Source organism: Megascapheus bottae, chromosome 6 (assembly GCF_031878675.1).
Source record: "Megascapheus bottae isolate mThoBot1 chromosome 6, mThoBot2.hap1, whole genome shotgun sequence".
Taxonomy (NCBI): Eukaryota; Metazoa; Chordata; class Mammalia; order Rodentia; family Geomyidae; genus Megascapheus; species Megascapheus bottae.
This window is the reverse complement of record NC_143514.1, coordinates 78,203,296-78,218,831: the sequence shown is the minus strand read 5'-3', so window position 1 is coordinate 78,218,831 and position 15,536 is coordinate 78,203,296. Positions and strand designations below refer to the sequence as shown.

General features: G+C 43.8%; 1 protein-coding gene across 3 annotated transcripts in view; it reads left to right on the top strand.

Moving 5' to 3' along the window:
* The window catches only part of Pex14 (peroxisomal biogenesis factor 14), a 143,503-nt gene that overhangs the window by 14,895 nt on the left and 113,072 nt on the right, over positions 1-15,536 (top strand). For all 3 annotated transcript variants that reach the window (XM_090335839.1, XM_090335840.1, XM_090335838.1), the window contains exon 2: positions 52-99. In XM_090335839.1, coding sequence (XP_090191965.1) covers positions 52-99 — 48 coding nt within the window. The remainder of the gene's footprint in view (positions 1-51; positions 100-15,536) is intronic.

Here is a 15,536-nt window from a genome sequence, read left to right as displayed (position 1 = left end):
CCCATTGGGTGGCACTGTGACCTTATTTTTGTTTCTGTTTTTCTTTTTCAGCCAAGCTCTACTCCAGGAAGTGAAAATGTGGTTCCCCGAGAGCCGCTGGTGAGTGCTGGTGATTGGATGGCATGTGAGTCTAAGGCAGCCTTATGGCCCCAGCGAAGGGTCTCCCCCAGTGTGTGTGTTCAGTGGAGACTCCTTGTGTGGGGCCTGGGTCCTCTTCTAGTGCACAGAGACTAGCAAGACCTTTTAGTACTACAACCTGGTCTTTTCTGGAACTGGAAGCATCCCCTTCACATGGCCACTCTGTTGCTGATGGTAGTAACTAATGAGATGTCTCAAATTTCGCAGCGGGGGCGGGGGTGTGTGTGGGGGAAGCAGACTTGTGCGGCTTCTAGTCACAAGGTTATTTCTTTCTTTTTTTCTTTTTTGGCAGTATTGGGGTTTGATTTATTGCTTTGCACTTGCTGGGCAGGTATTCTTCCCATGAACCACACTTTACCTTTACCTCTAGCTCCTTTTTCAAGATTCACGTGTGTGTGTGTGTGCGTGTGTGCGCCCGCGTGTGTGCGTGCGTGTGCGTGCGTGCGTGTGTGTGTGTGTGTGGGCGCGCTATTATTACTAGGGCTTGAACTCAGGGCTTTAGCTTAGGTTTTTGCTCAAGGGTAGTGCTCTACTACTTGAGCCAAACAACATTTCTAGCTTTTTGCTGGTTAATTAGAGATAAAAATCTTAAAAGATGTGTCTGCTTAGGCTAGTTTTGAACCTTTATCCTCAGATCTCAGCTCCTGGAATAGCTAGGATTGCAGGTATTAGTCACCAATGTGGGCTGCACTGCTCATTTTTCCTATATGATCTTGTTTCCTTCCCTGACTTGCACCTGGTTCATTATATGTCTATTTAAGGCTTCCTGGTATCTGTCATAGCTAGGATAACAGGTATATGCTGCCACATTCTGGTTTCCATTGAAAAGGGAGTCTCATGAATTTTTCTGTCTGGGTTGGTCTGGAATTGCCATTCTCCCCATTTTCAGCCTCACAGGTAGCTAAGATTATATGCATGGGCCACTGGTACCTGTCTTAGGCACTGTCCTTGGGCTTTCTCAAGGTTAGGGCTCTACCACTTGAGCCATAGCACCACTTCCAGCCTTTCCTTTCTTTCTTTCTTTCTTTCTTTCTTTCTTTCTTTCTTTCTTTCTTTCTTTTTTTCTTTCTTTCTTTCTTTTTTTGTTTTGTGGGTCATGGGGCTTGAACTTGCCTGGGTGCTGTCCCTTGAGCTCTTCAGCTAACGGCTACTGCCCTACCCTTGAGCCAAGCCTCACTTCCCACTTTTTCTAGAGGTTAATTGGAGATAAGAGTCTCAGGTCCCTTTGTGCCCGGGCTGGCTTTGAACCTTGATCCCCAGATCTCAGCCTCCTGAGCAACTAGAATTACAGGCATGAGCCACCACGCCTGGCTTTCCAGCTTTTTCTGTGTACGTGGTACCAAAAAATTAAACCTCAGTCTTCATGCATGCTAGGCAAGCACTCTGCTACTTTACCACTAAGCCAAACTTCCCCCCTCTTCCCCCTCCTGGTACTGTGGGATTTGAACTCAAGGTCTCATGTTTGCTCGGCTGGTACTCTACAACTTGAGTCATACTTCCAGGCAAGCTTTTTGCTGGTTGATTGGAAATGGAGTCTTACCGACTTTTCTACTTGGACTACTTCAAACCTCAGTTCTCTGCATCTCAAGCTTTCAAAAAGCTAGGATTACATGTGTGAGCCACTGGCACCTAGATTATTTATTTGTTTGTCTATTTTTTTCCTTTCCTTGGGCTTGAACTCAGGGCCAGAGCACTGTCTGTGGGCTTTCTCAAGAGCTCTACCACTTCAGCCACAGCACCACTTCTGGCTTTTTCTATGTATGTGGAATCAAACTTAGGTCTTTGTACATGCTAGGCAGGTACTCTACAACTAAGCCAAACTCCCGGCTCCTACATTATTTTTTGATTGTCTGAAGTAGCTACTTTCTGTTCCTTAGGGTGAGGGCATCTCAGGTGGCCTTTAAGGAACTGGTAAGGGAGGGAATTCTGGTTTTGCTTGGTGAGTAATTAGTCTTGTGATAGGCATTACTGATAGTATCTTCTTAGACTGCTGATAAGGAAGAGGCCTACTGAGTACTGGAAGTAATTTTCTTTACAGAATTCTTCTTTTGGCTCTAGTGGTCTGAGCCAGAATTCTGTCTGCCATATTTTTCTTCTGTTTGGCACTGAATGTGGGTCACTGGACAGGTTTTTTACAGGCCAGATCAATTTAGGGGAGAGCAAGTTTTCTCGAGTGAGGGATACTGGCAGGCATAGGGTGCACCTCCGTGGCTTTGTTTCAGCAGCTCCTGCAGTCTCATCTGTTTGCTTCACCCTTCTCCCAGCAGTGTGGGAGGAGGTGACGTGAGGCCCTTAGCTGGTATGAACAGGCCCCGGGTCTGTTGTGTTCTAAGGCTTTTTGTAGGCAGAGCATGAGATGGAGCCAGTTGAGCTGCAGACAGGCCAAGTGTATACAAGTGTGTATTACCTACCATCACCAGGTATATCCCAGTTCTCCTTCACTGCTCTCATTTTCCCTTTTGTGGTGCCTTGATTCTCCCTTAGAGTGAAAGGCTTTGCTTTGATCATCCCTCGTTTGGGAAGTTAGTTCTTTTTTCCCTGGGGTGAATCTCTGAGCTCCTCAGGCTGAACTGAGCAGGAGAGCCCTCTTAGTCTTTTGCCTCCTTAGTTTTCTTTTTAATTTTTGCTGCTGCGTCTAACTGTTGATCACTGAAAGAGTGGCCAATTGGAAGCAAATTGGGGAACTCTTGAGTAGTCGTGACTGTTGGCCTGCTTGCTGACTTCTGGGTATTGGAGGCCCTACAGGCCCTGTGCTCAGTTAGGGTTCTGCACACAGCTTTTTCATGCTGCACTGTGCATCTGCTTGTTGGCTGGTTGTATTTTTATTTCTTTCTTTTCTGGGAGGCCCTGAGCAGTCTTCAAACCCTAGTAGTCTGTGATCGTCCAGAGTTCAGACTCATTCTCTCCAGGCCAAGTCTACAATTACCTTATATTTAATTAATATTTTTTCTCCTCTTTACGTACTTGCTGCATAATTGCTCAGAGAAAAGAAAACACATAGCAGCAATTTATATATATATATAAAAACAATAATTAAAAAAAACCCCGAAATAAACTCCCATCTCATTTGGGCTGATCCTGTGAGTTGGGTAATTAGGGCCCTATTAAAAGGTAGACCCTTTCTCCTTCCCCTCCTTTTTTTATATTAATTTTTTTATATTAAACTCCCACAGTCTCTCAGTCATGCCCCTATTGCTTTTGGCCAACCATTTGCAGCAGCCTGATTAAATGAGGGCACCAGTCGAGTTGTATGGTCTTGTGCGACAACTTGTTTCTCTTGGGAGTGGCAGGGGGAGGGTGTCAGGCCAAGAAGCCTGCTGAGGGCCTGCTTTTGAAGTAGGCTGGTGGGGGTACAGGAGGAGAGCTCGTGGCTGTTCTGGTGGAGTCATTGGATGTCAGGCCACAGTGCTCAGCCCATTCTGAGAGAAGTCTTCGGATACCCCTGTGAGCTATCTCTTAGAGTTCTGTTCAGTTCAGGCTTGAGGACTGGGAAGTAGGCAATTGCAACAGTCTGCTTTTCAAGTGATCCCTGTATTCTATTTTTGAAAGAAAAGGCATTTATACACATGAAGCAATAAGCAAGCAGTGTAAGATTGTAGATAATGTTAAAAAGCAGCACAGAACTGGGTATAATTTGGTGTGGATTTGCCTAGCTGGGAACCAGAGAAGGAAGAAAGTAGTGATAGAGGACTTAGGGATGGTTGTTGTGACTTTTGAAGCTTGAGGAATAGAAAGTTTCAGTGTTGGTAAATGATTAATTCTAATTTATTATTATTGTGTGTGTGTGTGTGTGTGTGTGTGTGTGCACGCGCACTTGTGGGCGTATGTGCGTGTGCATGTGCATGCATGCTGGCAGTGGGGCTTGAACTTAGGGACTCTTTTTTTTTTTTTTTTTTTTTTTGTGGGTCATAGAGCTTGAACTCGGCCTGGGTGCTGTCCCTTGAGCTCTTCAGCTCAAGGCTACTGCCCTATCCTTGAGCCAAGCCCCATTTCCCATTTTCTAGAGGTTAATTGGAGATAAGAGTCTTAGGTCCTTTTGTGCCCAGGCTGGCTTTGAACATTGATCCTTAGATGTCAGCCTCCTGAGTAGCTAGGATTACAGGTATGAGCCACCGCGCCTGGCTTCAGGGACTCAATACTTTCTTTTTGCTTTCTTTTTTTTTTTTTTTTGCAAAAGAAAATGTTTTCTGGGCCGGGAGTTTGGCCTAGTGGTTAAAGTGCTTGCCTAGCATGCATGAAGTCCTGGGTTTGATTCCTTGGTACCACATACATAGAAAAAAGCCGGAAGTGGTACTGAGGCTCAAGTGGTAGAGCTCTAGCCTTGAGAAAGTCCAAGGACATTGCTCAGGCCCTGAGCTCAAGCCCAGGACTGGCAAATAAAAAAAATGTTTTCTTTGATCTCCTTGAATGTAGCACATAGAAAAAGTGACAGGCGCCCAGCCTCCATCAGCAATGGAGCAGGAGTGTTGAGGTTTCTTCTCTTGGCCCAAATCATTGTTACTTGCTGAACTGGAAAGAATAAACCCCATGGTCCGAGGGTGTCTCCACTGTCACTTGATTTTGCTGGCCGCTGTTTTCCTCCACAGAAATGTTAGAAGAGGGCACAGATGGGTACTGGGAGATGTAAGCTCCTTGCATAGCGGTAGCTGTTGACATATACGTGCCTTAGCGAGAGGTGGCCCAGTTGCTGGGTAAGGGGTCCGATCATGGAAGCAGGCTGGAGAGAAATGGGGTGATCCATTTCCAGGGGTGATCCATTTCCAGGAACTCATTCTTAAAGCTTGACTTTTTTTTCCCCCTCAGGGCTGATGTGTTATCATTACAGCTTTTTGCTGGTTAATTGGAGATAGGAATTTAATAGACTTCTCTGCCTAGGTTGGCATTAAACCTTGATCCTCAGATTTCAGCCTCCTGAGTAGTTAAGATTACAGATATTATCCAACAGCTTACAAAATTCCTTAATGGAAGCTTCTGGTTGTCTATACTTTGGACTAAATAGATGTATAAATTTATTTTTTGCTCTAGAATGAGAAATAATTTTTCTCCTTAGTAAAAAAATGAGGGACAGGCCTTAGCATGGGGGAGAAAGCCCTGGGTTGAATGACAATAGAAGAAAATTGGTTGGGCAGGACAGCATACTGGCATACAGATGACCTTGCCACCTTTCTGTGTTTAGGCATCTGTACTGTTCTTTTGCTTTCTTTGCGAGGGTGGGAAGAAGGCTTGATTTTTATTCTTGTTCCCTCTGGATGGTAAAAAACCATGTGTGATCTAGTGGTGAGAAGTACAGTTTCGTAGTTTCTAAATGGCACATGGTGTTTAGAGACTTCTGGGTTAAGTCTAGTTGTGTAGTGACCCTTCAGCTCTCCCCCTAGCCCTGCTACCCCCACATAAACCCTCCCAGCCACCTGACTCTGTTAGTGGGTTGTGTAGTTATGCTATAACATCCTGCCTGGTCTCCTTAGTACTGCTGAATGAGAAACAGACTGGCTTGAGAAATTTGGTTAGTTTGGGTTAAAATTCTACAGTTGTTATGACAAAATGTTTGGCTAAAGTTAAAATTATGAATTAGTCTTTCCAATTTATACTATTCAGAAACTTTATTTCCCTAAGGAAACACGTTTTGACGGTACTCCAGAGGGCTGACCTCCAGCTTCTCTCAGACCTGTAGAAAACCTTATGTGACTTCCCTATGGAACTGGCTTTCTGGTAGTATGTGTATGCCGATCCTAGAGTTTGTGCAGAGCCTTTATCTAGTTCCTTGTGCTGCCCTGGCAAGATCCAGTCTCCACCTTGTGTGTAGGTCTTCAAGTATGGGGGCAGTTGGGTGTGGTAGCACACGCCTGTAATTCCAGCACTTGGGAGGCTAAGGAAAGATAATTCGGTGCTGAAAAACAGCCTGGGCTACAGAGTAAGACCCTGTCTCAAAGCAGGAGGGGGAGATGGGAGGAGGGAAGGAGAGAAAAGAATGGGAGTATGAGTTTTTCATACAGCATAGGGGTGCGAGGCCCTAGATTCAATTCCCAGCATTACAAAGTAAAACTAATAATGAAAAAGAAAAAGAAAAAAAGAAGAGTGTGTGAATAGTTGTTGTCTTCCTTGAATACTGAAGCTAGGATTACGTAATCTTTTAGCCGTGATTTCTGGTTATTTGAAGTAAGCAATAAGTATAGGTTTCACTTATATGTTGAATCATTTGTTTCAACTCAATTTCTCCATATTTAGCAATACAATCACTTACCCACTTTACAAAGTACATATAGGGTTTGGCTTACCTAGAATTTTGGCTTTTTTTTTTCATTGACACCAAGTTGTCTCTAATGGCTGAGTCTTCAGCCCTCTTCTAACTTGTAGGTGTAGGTTCTTTCCCCCTTCTGCTTCTCTTTCCCTCTCTTCCCTCCTTCCCTTTTTTCTTTTTCCCTTCCTCTCTCCCTCTTTCTCTTCCTTTTCCTTCCCTTCTGTACCCCCTGCCCCCCCCCATTCCTTTTTTAGAGACTTGCTACATGGCCCTGGCTGCTATTGAACTGGCTTTGTAACCTACACTGGACTTGAACTCTTGATTCTCCTGTCTTTGCTGAGATTATAGGCCTACCCTCCTCCATCCTGCTTCTGCTTTTTTTTATCTCCCTTTTTTGGCTTGGTCTCCTATGATCTCCCTCCAGCATAATCCCAAAGTACTTTGCCAGCTTTTTTTCTCTCTCTCTGTGTGTGTGTGTGTGTGTGTGTGTGTGTGTGTGTGTGTAATTTGCATGTATTTATTTATTTGCTTTCTGGTTTTGGGGCTTGAACTCAGGTCCTGAGCACTGTCCCTGAACATTTTTGCACTCAAGGTTAGTGCTATACCACTTGAGCTACAACTCCATTGCTGACTTTTGTGGTGGCTAGTAGGAGATAAGAGTTTCACAGACTCTTCTGCCTTGGCTTTGAACCTCAGATCGCATCTTTGTGAGTGATGCCTTACAGTTATAAGCAACTAAGTTAATATTTTTCAATATGCGGATCCTTTTAAGTATAGATTCTCTGCATTTGCAGATGTAGTGATGTTAGTAGTTTTGCTCTTCTGGTGCATCCTGTAGCCTCAGATTTCTCTGAGGTTAGGAGAGAACCTTGTCTGGACAGTACTGGAACTTATTTCTGGAGAAGCTCAACTGCTTTCCAATGGGGATGTCTGAGTTTCTTTTGTTTGCTTTATAAGTCATTTAACTGGAGCCCGGTAGTCTTTTTTTTGGTGGTGGTATTAGAGTTAGGACTCAGGGCCTTCTGATTGCTAGGCAGACACTCTACCACTGAGCCATGCTTCTAGCCACACACACCCTGTCCTCCTTCCTTCCTTCCTTCCTTCCTTCCTTCGTTCCTTCCTTCTTCTTTCCTCTCCCCCTCCCCTCCCTTTCTTTCTGTTGTGGGTCATGGGGCTTGAACTCAGCCTGGGTACTGTCCGGGAGCTCTTTAGCTCAGGCTACCAGCCTACCCTTGAGCCAAGCCCCACTTCCCATTTTCTAGAGGTTGATTGGAGATAAGAGTCTCAGGTTCTTTTGTGCCCGGGCTGGCTTTGAACCTTGATCCTCAGATGTCAGCCTCCTGAGTAGCTAGGATTATAGGTGAGAGCCACTGTATCCAGTTCTCCCATTTTCTTGTTTTGGATTTTTTTTTTTTGGTCAGATATGGGGCTTGAACTCAGGGCCTGGGCACTGTCCCTGAGCTTTTACACCAGCACTCTAGTCTAGCACTTTACTCCTGGAGCCATAGCTCCACTTCTATTTTCTAGGTGGCTACTTGGAGATAAAAGAGTCTCATGGACTATCCTACCCAGGCTGGCTTCAAACTTCAACTTTCAGATCTCAGCATCCTGAGTAACTAGGATTACAGGCTTGTGAGCCACCACACTGGCTTGAGATGGTATCTAACTTCCTGCCCTGTTGCGTGTCAGGGCTGAGATTTGCTTATTTTAGTCTTCCCTGGGATGAAAGTACATAACCACCACACCCAGTTTCTTTCTCTAGAGATGGCGTCTTGCAGAAATTTCTGCCAGAACTGGCCTGGAATTGTAATCTTTCCAAACTCAACCTCCTGTGTAACTTTGACATGGATACCCTATCCTACCTTACGTTGCATTGAGTGGGGTCTCTTGAACTTTTCTGCCAGGGTTGCCCTCAAACTTCAGTTTTCTTGTTCTCAGACTCCCACATAGTCTGGATTACAGATAGGAGTCCCTAGTGCCCAGCTAAAAACCATGAATAAATATGTTGATGAATTTAGATAGCCAGTATTATAAGTTTCTCTTTAAGAGTAGTTATGGCTAGATGCCTATGTCTTAAAGATCTCTAGGTGTATTCCTGGCACTATTTTCCCAGTGCTTGCATCTCTTGCAACTTTTGTGGTTAGAATTCCTTAGAGAACTTGTTGGCAGGTTCTCATTCCCCCCCTAATAACATTTAGAGGATGACATATACACATTTAATACATTTCCATTATTTTCATGCTCAGTAGGTTTTTTTTTTTTTTTTTTTGTCTTGGATCTTGAACTCAGGACCTGGGCTCTGTCCCTGAGCCTCTTTGTGCTCAAGGCTATCTCTCTGTCACTTGAGACACAGTGCCACTTCAGCCTTTTCTGAGTAGTTTATTGGAGATAAGAGTCATGGACTTTCCTGTCCAGGTTGGCTTTGAACCGTGATCCTCAGATCTCAACCTCCAGAATAGTTAGGATTATAGGCATGAGCTTCCAGCACCCTCTGCTTAGTAGATTTCTTTGTGTATGCTCGTGTAGGTATGTATAACTATGTATATAACACATTTGTTTTTGTTTTTGTTTTGTTTTTTGCCAATCATAAGGCCTGAACTCCGGGCCTGGGCTGTATCCTTGAGCCTCTCTGTGCTTCAGGATAGAGCTCTACCACTTGAGCTACGGTACCACTTCTGGCTTTTTCTGTGTATGTGGCACTGCGGAATTGAACACAGGACTTCATGCATGCTAGGCAAGCGCTCTACCACTAAGTCAGCACATATATATTTCGTAAAATTGAAGACATGGGGACATAAAGTTTTTTGACAGTGTATTTATGAAAGTTTTACAAGCATATGAGTAATGAATATGGCCACTTAGTGATTTCTGGAAATGGTTTTGTTTTGTTTTTTTCAGAAAAAAGTAAATATAAAGCAAAAATTTAGGGGCCGGGAGTTTGGCCTAGTGGTTAAAGTGCTTGCCTAGCATGCACGAAGACCCGGGTTCGATTCCTTGGTACCACTTATATAGAAAAAAGCCGGAAGTGGTGCTGAGGCTCAAGTGGTAGAGCTCTAGCCTTGAGAAAGTCCAAGGACAGTGCTCAGGCCCTGAGCTCAAGCCCAGGACTGGCAAAAAACAAAAACAAAAACAAAAAACAAAAATTTAAAGTATTAAATACTATTTCTGATTTCTGTTTAGTGTGCCAGTTAGGTGGTGTGTGTGTGTGTGTGTGTGTGTGTGTGTGAGTGAGTGAGTGTGAGTCGTGGGGTCTTGAACTCTGAGCCTGAGCGCTGTCCCTGAGCAATTCAGCTCAAGGCTATCACCCTACCCCTGGAACCACAGCGCCACTTCCACTTTCTGGTGGTTAATTGGACATGAGAATCTTATGGACTTTAGGACTTTAGTGGGTGGGCTGGCTTTGAACCTTGATCCTCAGAGCTCAGCCTTGAACAGCTAGGATTATAAGTCACTGCACGTGGCTGCTAGGTGTTTTTGTACCTAGTTGATTGTGTGTGTGTGTGTGTGTGTGTGTGTGTGTGTGTGTGTGTGTGTGTTTTCTATGTATCCTGGGACTTGAACTCAGGATATGGGTTCTGTCCCTGGGCTAAAGGCTAGCAATATACTATTTGAGCCATAGTTTTACTTCCTGATTTTGTGGTCATTTCGTGGAGATAAGAGTCTTACATATTTGTTTTTTTTTTTTTTTGGCCGGTCCTGGGTACTGAACTCAGAGCCTGAGCACTGTCTTTGGACTTTTCTCAAGGCTAGTGCTCTATCACTTGAGGCACAGCACCACTCCTGGCATTTCTGTGTATGTGGTACTGAGGACTTGAACTTGAGTCTTTGTGCATGCTAGGCAAGCTCTCTATCACAAGGCCAACGCCAAACTCGCGGCCCCAGTCTCACAGACTTTAATTTCCTGGGCTGTCTTGGACCTGTGATCCTCTAATCTCTGCCTCTAGAGTAGCTAGGATTCGCTGGCATACCTGTTTCTTGCTCAGAGATTTCTGTGAGGGTACAAGTGAGTAGGTCTCACTTTGTTACATAGGTTGACCTTGAACTTTTTTTTTTGTTTGTTTGTTTTGTGGATCCTGGGGCCCTACCCCTGGTCCTGGGCATTGTCCCTGGGTTCTTCAGCTCAAGGCTACCACCCTACCCTTGAGCTAAGCCCCACTTCTGTTTTCTAGAGGTTAGTTGGAGATAAGAGTCTCAAGTCCTTTTGTGCCCTGGCTAGCTTTGAACCTTGATCCTCAGATCTCAGTCTCCTGAGTAGCTAGGATTACAGGTGTGAGCCACCACATGCATGCACCCCGGCTGACCTTGAACTTTTGATCCTCTTTCCTTCAGCTCTTGAATAATTGGGATTCTAAGGATATACTACTCTGTCCAAGATTCCCTCTTTTTTTGTTTTTATTTTATTTTATTACTTATTTCTGCTGATACTGAGGCTTGAATTTATGACCTTACTGTCTTGCTTGGCTTTTACTGCTCAAGATTTGGGGCAATTCCATTTGAGGCATATTATCACTTGGATTAGGATTCTCTTAGGTTTGTCTGCCTGAGGCAAGGTGGCTTTGAACTTCAGTCCTCAGATCTTAGCCTCATGAGTAGGCAGCATAACAGGCATGAGCAAATGATACCCAGTATCTGCTCTTTTACCTTTTTTTTTTTTTTTTTTTTTTTTTTACAGAGACCCAGAGTGTAGCTCATTTGATAGAGTGCTTGCCAAACATTCAGGAGGCCCTAGGTTTGATCCACAAATCACCTACAGATTTTGGTGCTTAGACTGTTACTACAACATTTTCCTGGATCACCTCTCATAATTGCTACTGAGAGATCATATGTGACCAACTTAAGAATGGGGCTCCTTGCTGCTGGTGATGTTGGCATTATGTGACCTGAGACTTTTAAACTGTTTTAAAAATAATTTTTCTATTTTATTTCATTTTTTCATATATTTTTTTCTGTGGTACTGTGGAATTGAACACGGGGCTCCTTGCATGTTAGGCAAACACTGTACCACTAAGCCATACTCCCAGCCCCCCTTTTTAGCTTTTAATATCAGTGTACACCAACTCCCAGATGGTGGGGCACTTGAGTGTCTCACCTGTTTTGCCACATCTATGAAGGAAAACTGGTTAGATCCAAATGTTGAAATGGATGGACTGGAGAAAAGCCTCATTCCATTTCTGGGTGGCTATATAATCTCTAGGCCATGGCTGATGTTGAAATTACTGCCTCTTCTTACTCCATCCTTCCTATTATAGTCTGAAAGGTTTATGGAAAAGACTAGGCGGTGCCCTTTAAGTTGTTTCCTCTTTCAGGTAAATGAAGAGGTGGTTTTTCAGTTTGGAGGTATCCTTTTACAAATAATTATTAGATGAATCAAGACTCTTTGGAGTCATAATTAAAGAAATGGAATTTGAAATAGTTCTTCTCCTTTGTTTATGCTCTGGTTCCTGGCTTTCATAGTAATACTTTGTATTTGCTAGATTTCCTGTAATCAGAGGCCCTGCCTATTGGATAGATAACTGGGCAGAATCCTTGTTTTTGAGAAGTAGGAACCAAGGAACTAGGTGATTGTGTACATTTTTTCAGAGCACACTGTGTTTGGGAGGTTTGATCTTTCATTTTGTCCTCCCTATGTCACTTTTCCCAAAGGAAGCCTTTGTCTCCTTTTCTCCAGGAGACCTAAGTTTAGTTTCTTAGCTGCTTTACTAAACATTGCTGAGGATGGTACCTGCAGCTTTTGTAAGGGCAGAGGAGCATCTCTAAAATTAAAAAGACTTTTCATCAAAAAGTGTCTTTAAGTGTGATCTAATGGATGAATAGTCCATGTGGCCAGCTTGGGCAAAGCCTTTACAGAGCCTGGTTTGAACAGTCCTGAGTTGCCATGTTGTACTTAGGAAGCTGTATGCTCTCCATTTTGTAGGGTAATTTCAATTTAAAACGTTTTGAGCCCATTGTCAAACCATGCAGATTGATTTGGGTCTGAAAAATACAATTTCATAGTTAATCCCCCTTGTGTTCTGTGCAAAGCCACAGGAAGATAAAGTGGTGCTTGGGAGAAGGACGTATTCTCTGTCCTTCCTTCTTCCTTCCCAGCTCTCCTTTCTTTTATGGTTTGTAGTTATAACCAAGATTTATGCTGGTTGCTCCACAAATCTTCACTCTGCCATTATGAGTTTGTCTGAGCAGTCTAGAGATGAGGCGGACACTGAGTGATTCTTGAGGTAAATCTATCTGGGGGCACTCTCTGACAGTCGGAGGCAGAGAGAAGCTAACGCACGGCCCCCAGCGGGGCATGGGCAGTGATAAATTACCCTGTCGAGGAGAAGACACGTTGCCATCTTTGTGACCTCTTGCCTCTGCAGCCATCCTGGGTCCTGGCTCCCTGTCTTTGCAGTCTGTGGATTGGTGCTTCCATCAGCAATCACTCCCTCCACCCTTTGCATCTGCCAGAGGATCTCTCTCTCTTGGTATCAGCTGTGGCCTAGCCAGACCCACAGCAAGAAGGGTCTTTGAGGGCAGGTCCATTTTTTCCAGTCTTTTAGTAATACAGAACTGTGAACAGAATCTAGCCTGTGCGTTGGTTATTTGTGTTTCATCACACTTTATTCCTAGTGGATTTTTGTAGAGAAAGGGAATAAACATATATTAAACACCTTTTTACCTTTTCATATATTTTTCTTCTGCTATGTCTTTTCATCTTGTGTGTACTTTCAAGTCATTTCAGAATTCCTGTGAAATGATGTGGGATGTCAGTAAACACAATTTTTTTTTTTTCCAGTCCTGGGGCTTGATCTCAGTGCTTGAGTACCGTCCTTGGGCTTTCTCAAGGTTAGAGTTCTAACACTTGAGCCATAGCACCACTTCTGGCTTTTTCTGTGTATGTGGTACTGAGGAATCGAACCCTGGTCTTTGTGCATGCTTGGCAAACACTCTACCACTAGGCCAAACTCCCAACCCAATTTTTTTTTGATTGTAGGGTTTGTGATTGGGGTCTGGGTGCTGTCCCTGAGCTCTTCAGCTCTAGGCTGGCATTCTACCACTTTAAATCACAGCACTACTTCCAGTTTTCTGGGGGAAAATTGAGGATAAGAATCTCATAGACCTGGACCTGACTGGGAGTTTGGCCTAGTGGTAGAGTGCTTGCCTAGCATGCATGAAGACCTGGGTTTGATTCCTTGGTACTACATATATAGAAAAAGCCAGAAATGGTATAGTGTCTCAGTGGTTAGAGCTCTAGCCTTGAGAAAACCCAAAGATAGTGCTCAGGCCCTGAGTTCAGTCCTAAGACTGGCCAAAAAAAAAAAAAAAAAATCTCACAGACTTTTCTGCCCAGGCTGACTTTGAACTGTGATCCTCAGATCTTAGCCTCTTGTGTATCTTGGATTACAGGCACAAGCCACCAGTGCCCAGCTATCACATATTTCTTAACTGTGCTAGGAGCTAGTGCTGGATGTACTACTGTTCCCAAGTGAATTGTACTGCAGGGCCTGGGACCCTCTCTCACAGACTGTGGTTCTGATGATGAATCAGCATGGTGTAGCTCTACTATCCTCCCACTGAGAGGTCACAGCCATTCTGTGTCTCTAGCATGCATGTCCTTGAACTAGATCACTTTATTAAACGTGATGTATACAAGGGAAATACATATGTGAAGAGTCCACTAGTCTAATGTATTCAATGAAAATTAATGTGAAAACTTTTCTATAAAAATGAAGCTAAATGTTTGTTAAATGTGATCTAAAAATATTGCCATCAAATTAGGTGTGAGTAAGATGAGAGTTGAATATTGGGACAAAGTGATACAAATCTAGGGTTCTCTTTGGAAGAACCAAAGTTTTCACGTTGCTTTAAAAATGTGGGTCCATTATGTCTGGATGGCATTTATGCAAAAAAGATGTCTGGGAACTTTGTTCTGTGGCCCATACTCAAAGAAAAGGTCTTGGCTCTACATCAAAAGATTAGTGAATGACTGTACATTTATAGGATTTCATTTCATATCAGACGCTGAAGTTATGTAGAGTAGGCTGAGTTTTTAATCAGTCTTCATTTTAACTAATTTTTCCATTACTTGAGCAGTTTTTAGCTCTGATCCCGTACATCAGGAGAGCAACTGTAGTTGTTAACTGTGCTGCTGGTTTCTATATCTTGTTTGAGGCTTACACACCTGTGGTGAGAAGTACTGGTATCCTTGTTTTACAGTGAGGAAACTAAGGCCAGGCCAAGTCAGACTTCCAGAAGTCTGGTAGTGACAGTACTGGAATTTCAAAGGTCAGATCTGTACTGCTGTACAGATAAGGGAGCACAGGTCTGGGTGTGGTGTTGACCTCACAGTGGATAGCACTGGTGAGGGGCCACTGCACAAGATAGATTGCTGCTCTGGCAAGGGCCTTTGTGATCTGAGGTTGCTCTGTAGAACTGTTGCCTTACTGTGCTCTCCCTGGTTGGAGTCTTTTGTGTGCATTCTAGCTGTTGGAAAGGCACCTATTAATTTATCACAGGTGATATGCGCCTCCTCGGGCTTGGAGGAGGCGTCTGCACCCATGTACCTCAGTAATGACAGGTTATAGGGCCTAGGGAGATAATAGGATCTTTTCATCTGATGTCTCTATAGAAGGTGCTGTATCCCTGCCAGCTTCTAGGGGGCAGCAACTGCCTGTTAATCTATCTCCTGATGGCAGAGTGAAGGTTGGACAAGTAAGCAGTTAGCTTTTCACTCTGACTCTTAAAGTGGAGCCACTAGGTCTTCAGGGAATCACCAGAATCCACCTAGGGAAACAAGATATCCAGGATCCTCTTTTTCTGCTTTCTTTGTCCCTTAGGTCAGTCCTTTATTTGTGTCCCCTTCAGTAGCCAGACATTCCTCATTGTCAGAGGTAAGGCCAGCAAAGTTCACCTGCTTTGAAGATAAGAGAATATAGATGTCTTTAAGGAAGTCAGATCTTTTTGTCAGATCTTACTCTTGCCAACTGCCAGACATTGATAACCTGCTCTAACAGTGTTAAGAGGTTTTCAAACTTCCCCATGGGCTGGCTCATCTCATTCTGTTGGGAATACCACGGTCATATGGATAGCTACTTGTTCTTCTGTCAGCATTCCCCAATCAAGCCAGGCTTGTGGCTTTCTTTGCAGTTCCTAATGATGCCTCACACATTGTTCCACAGAGCAA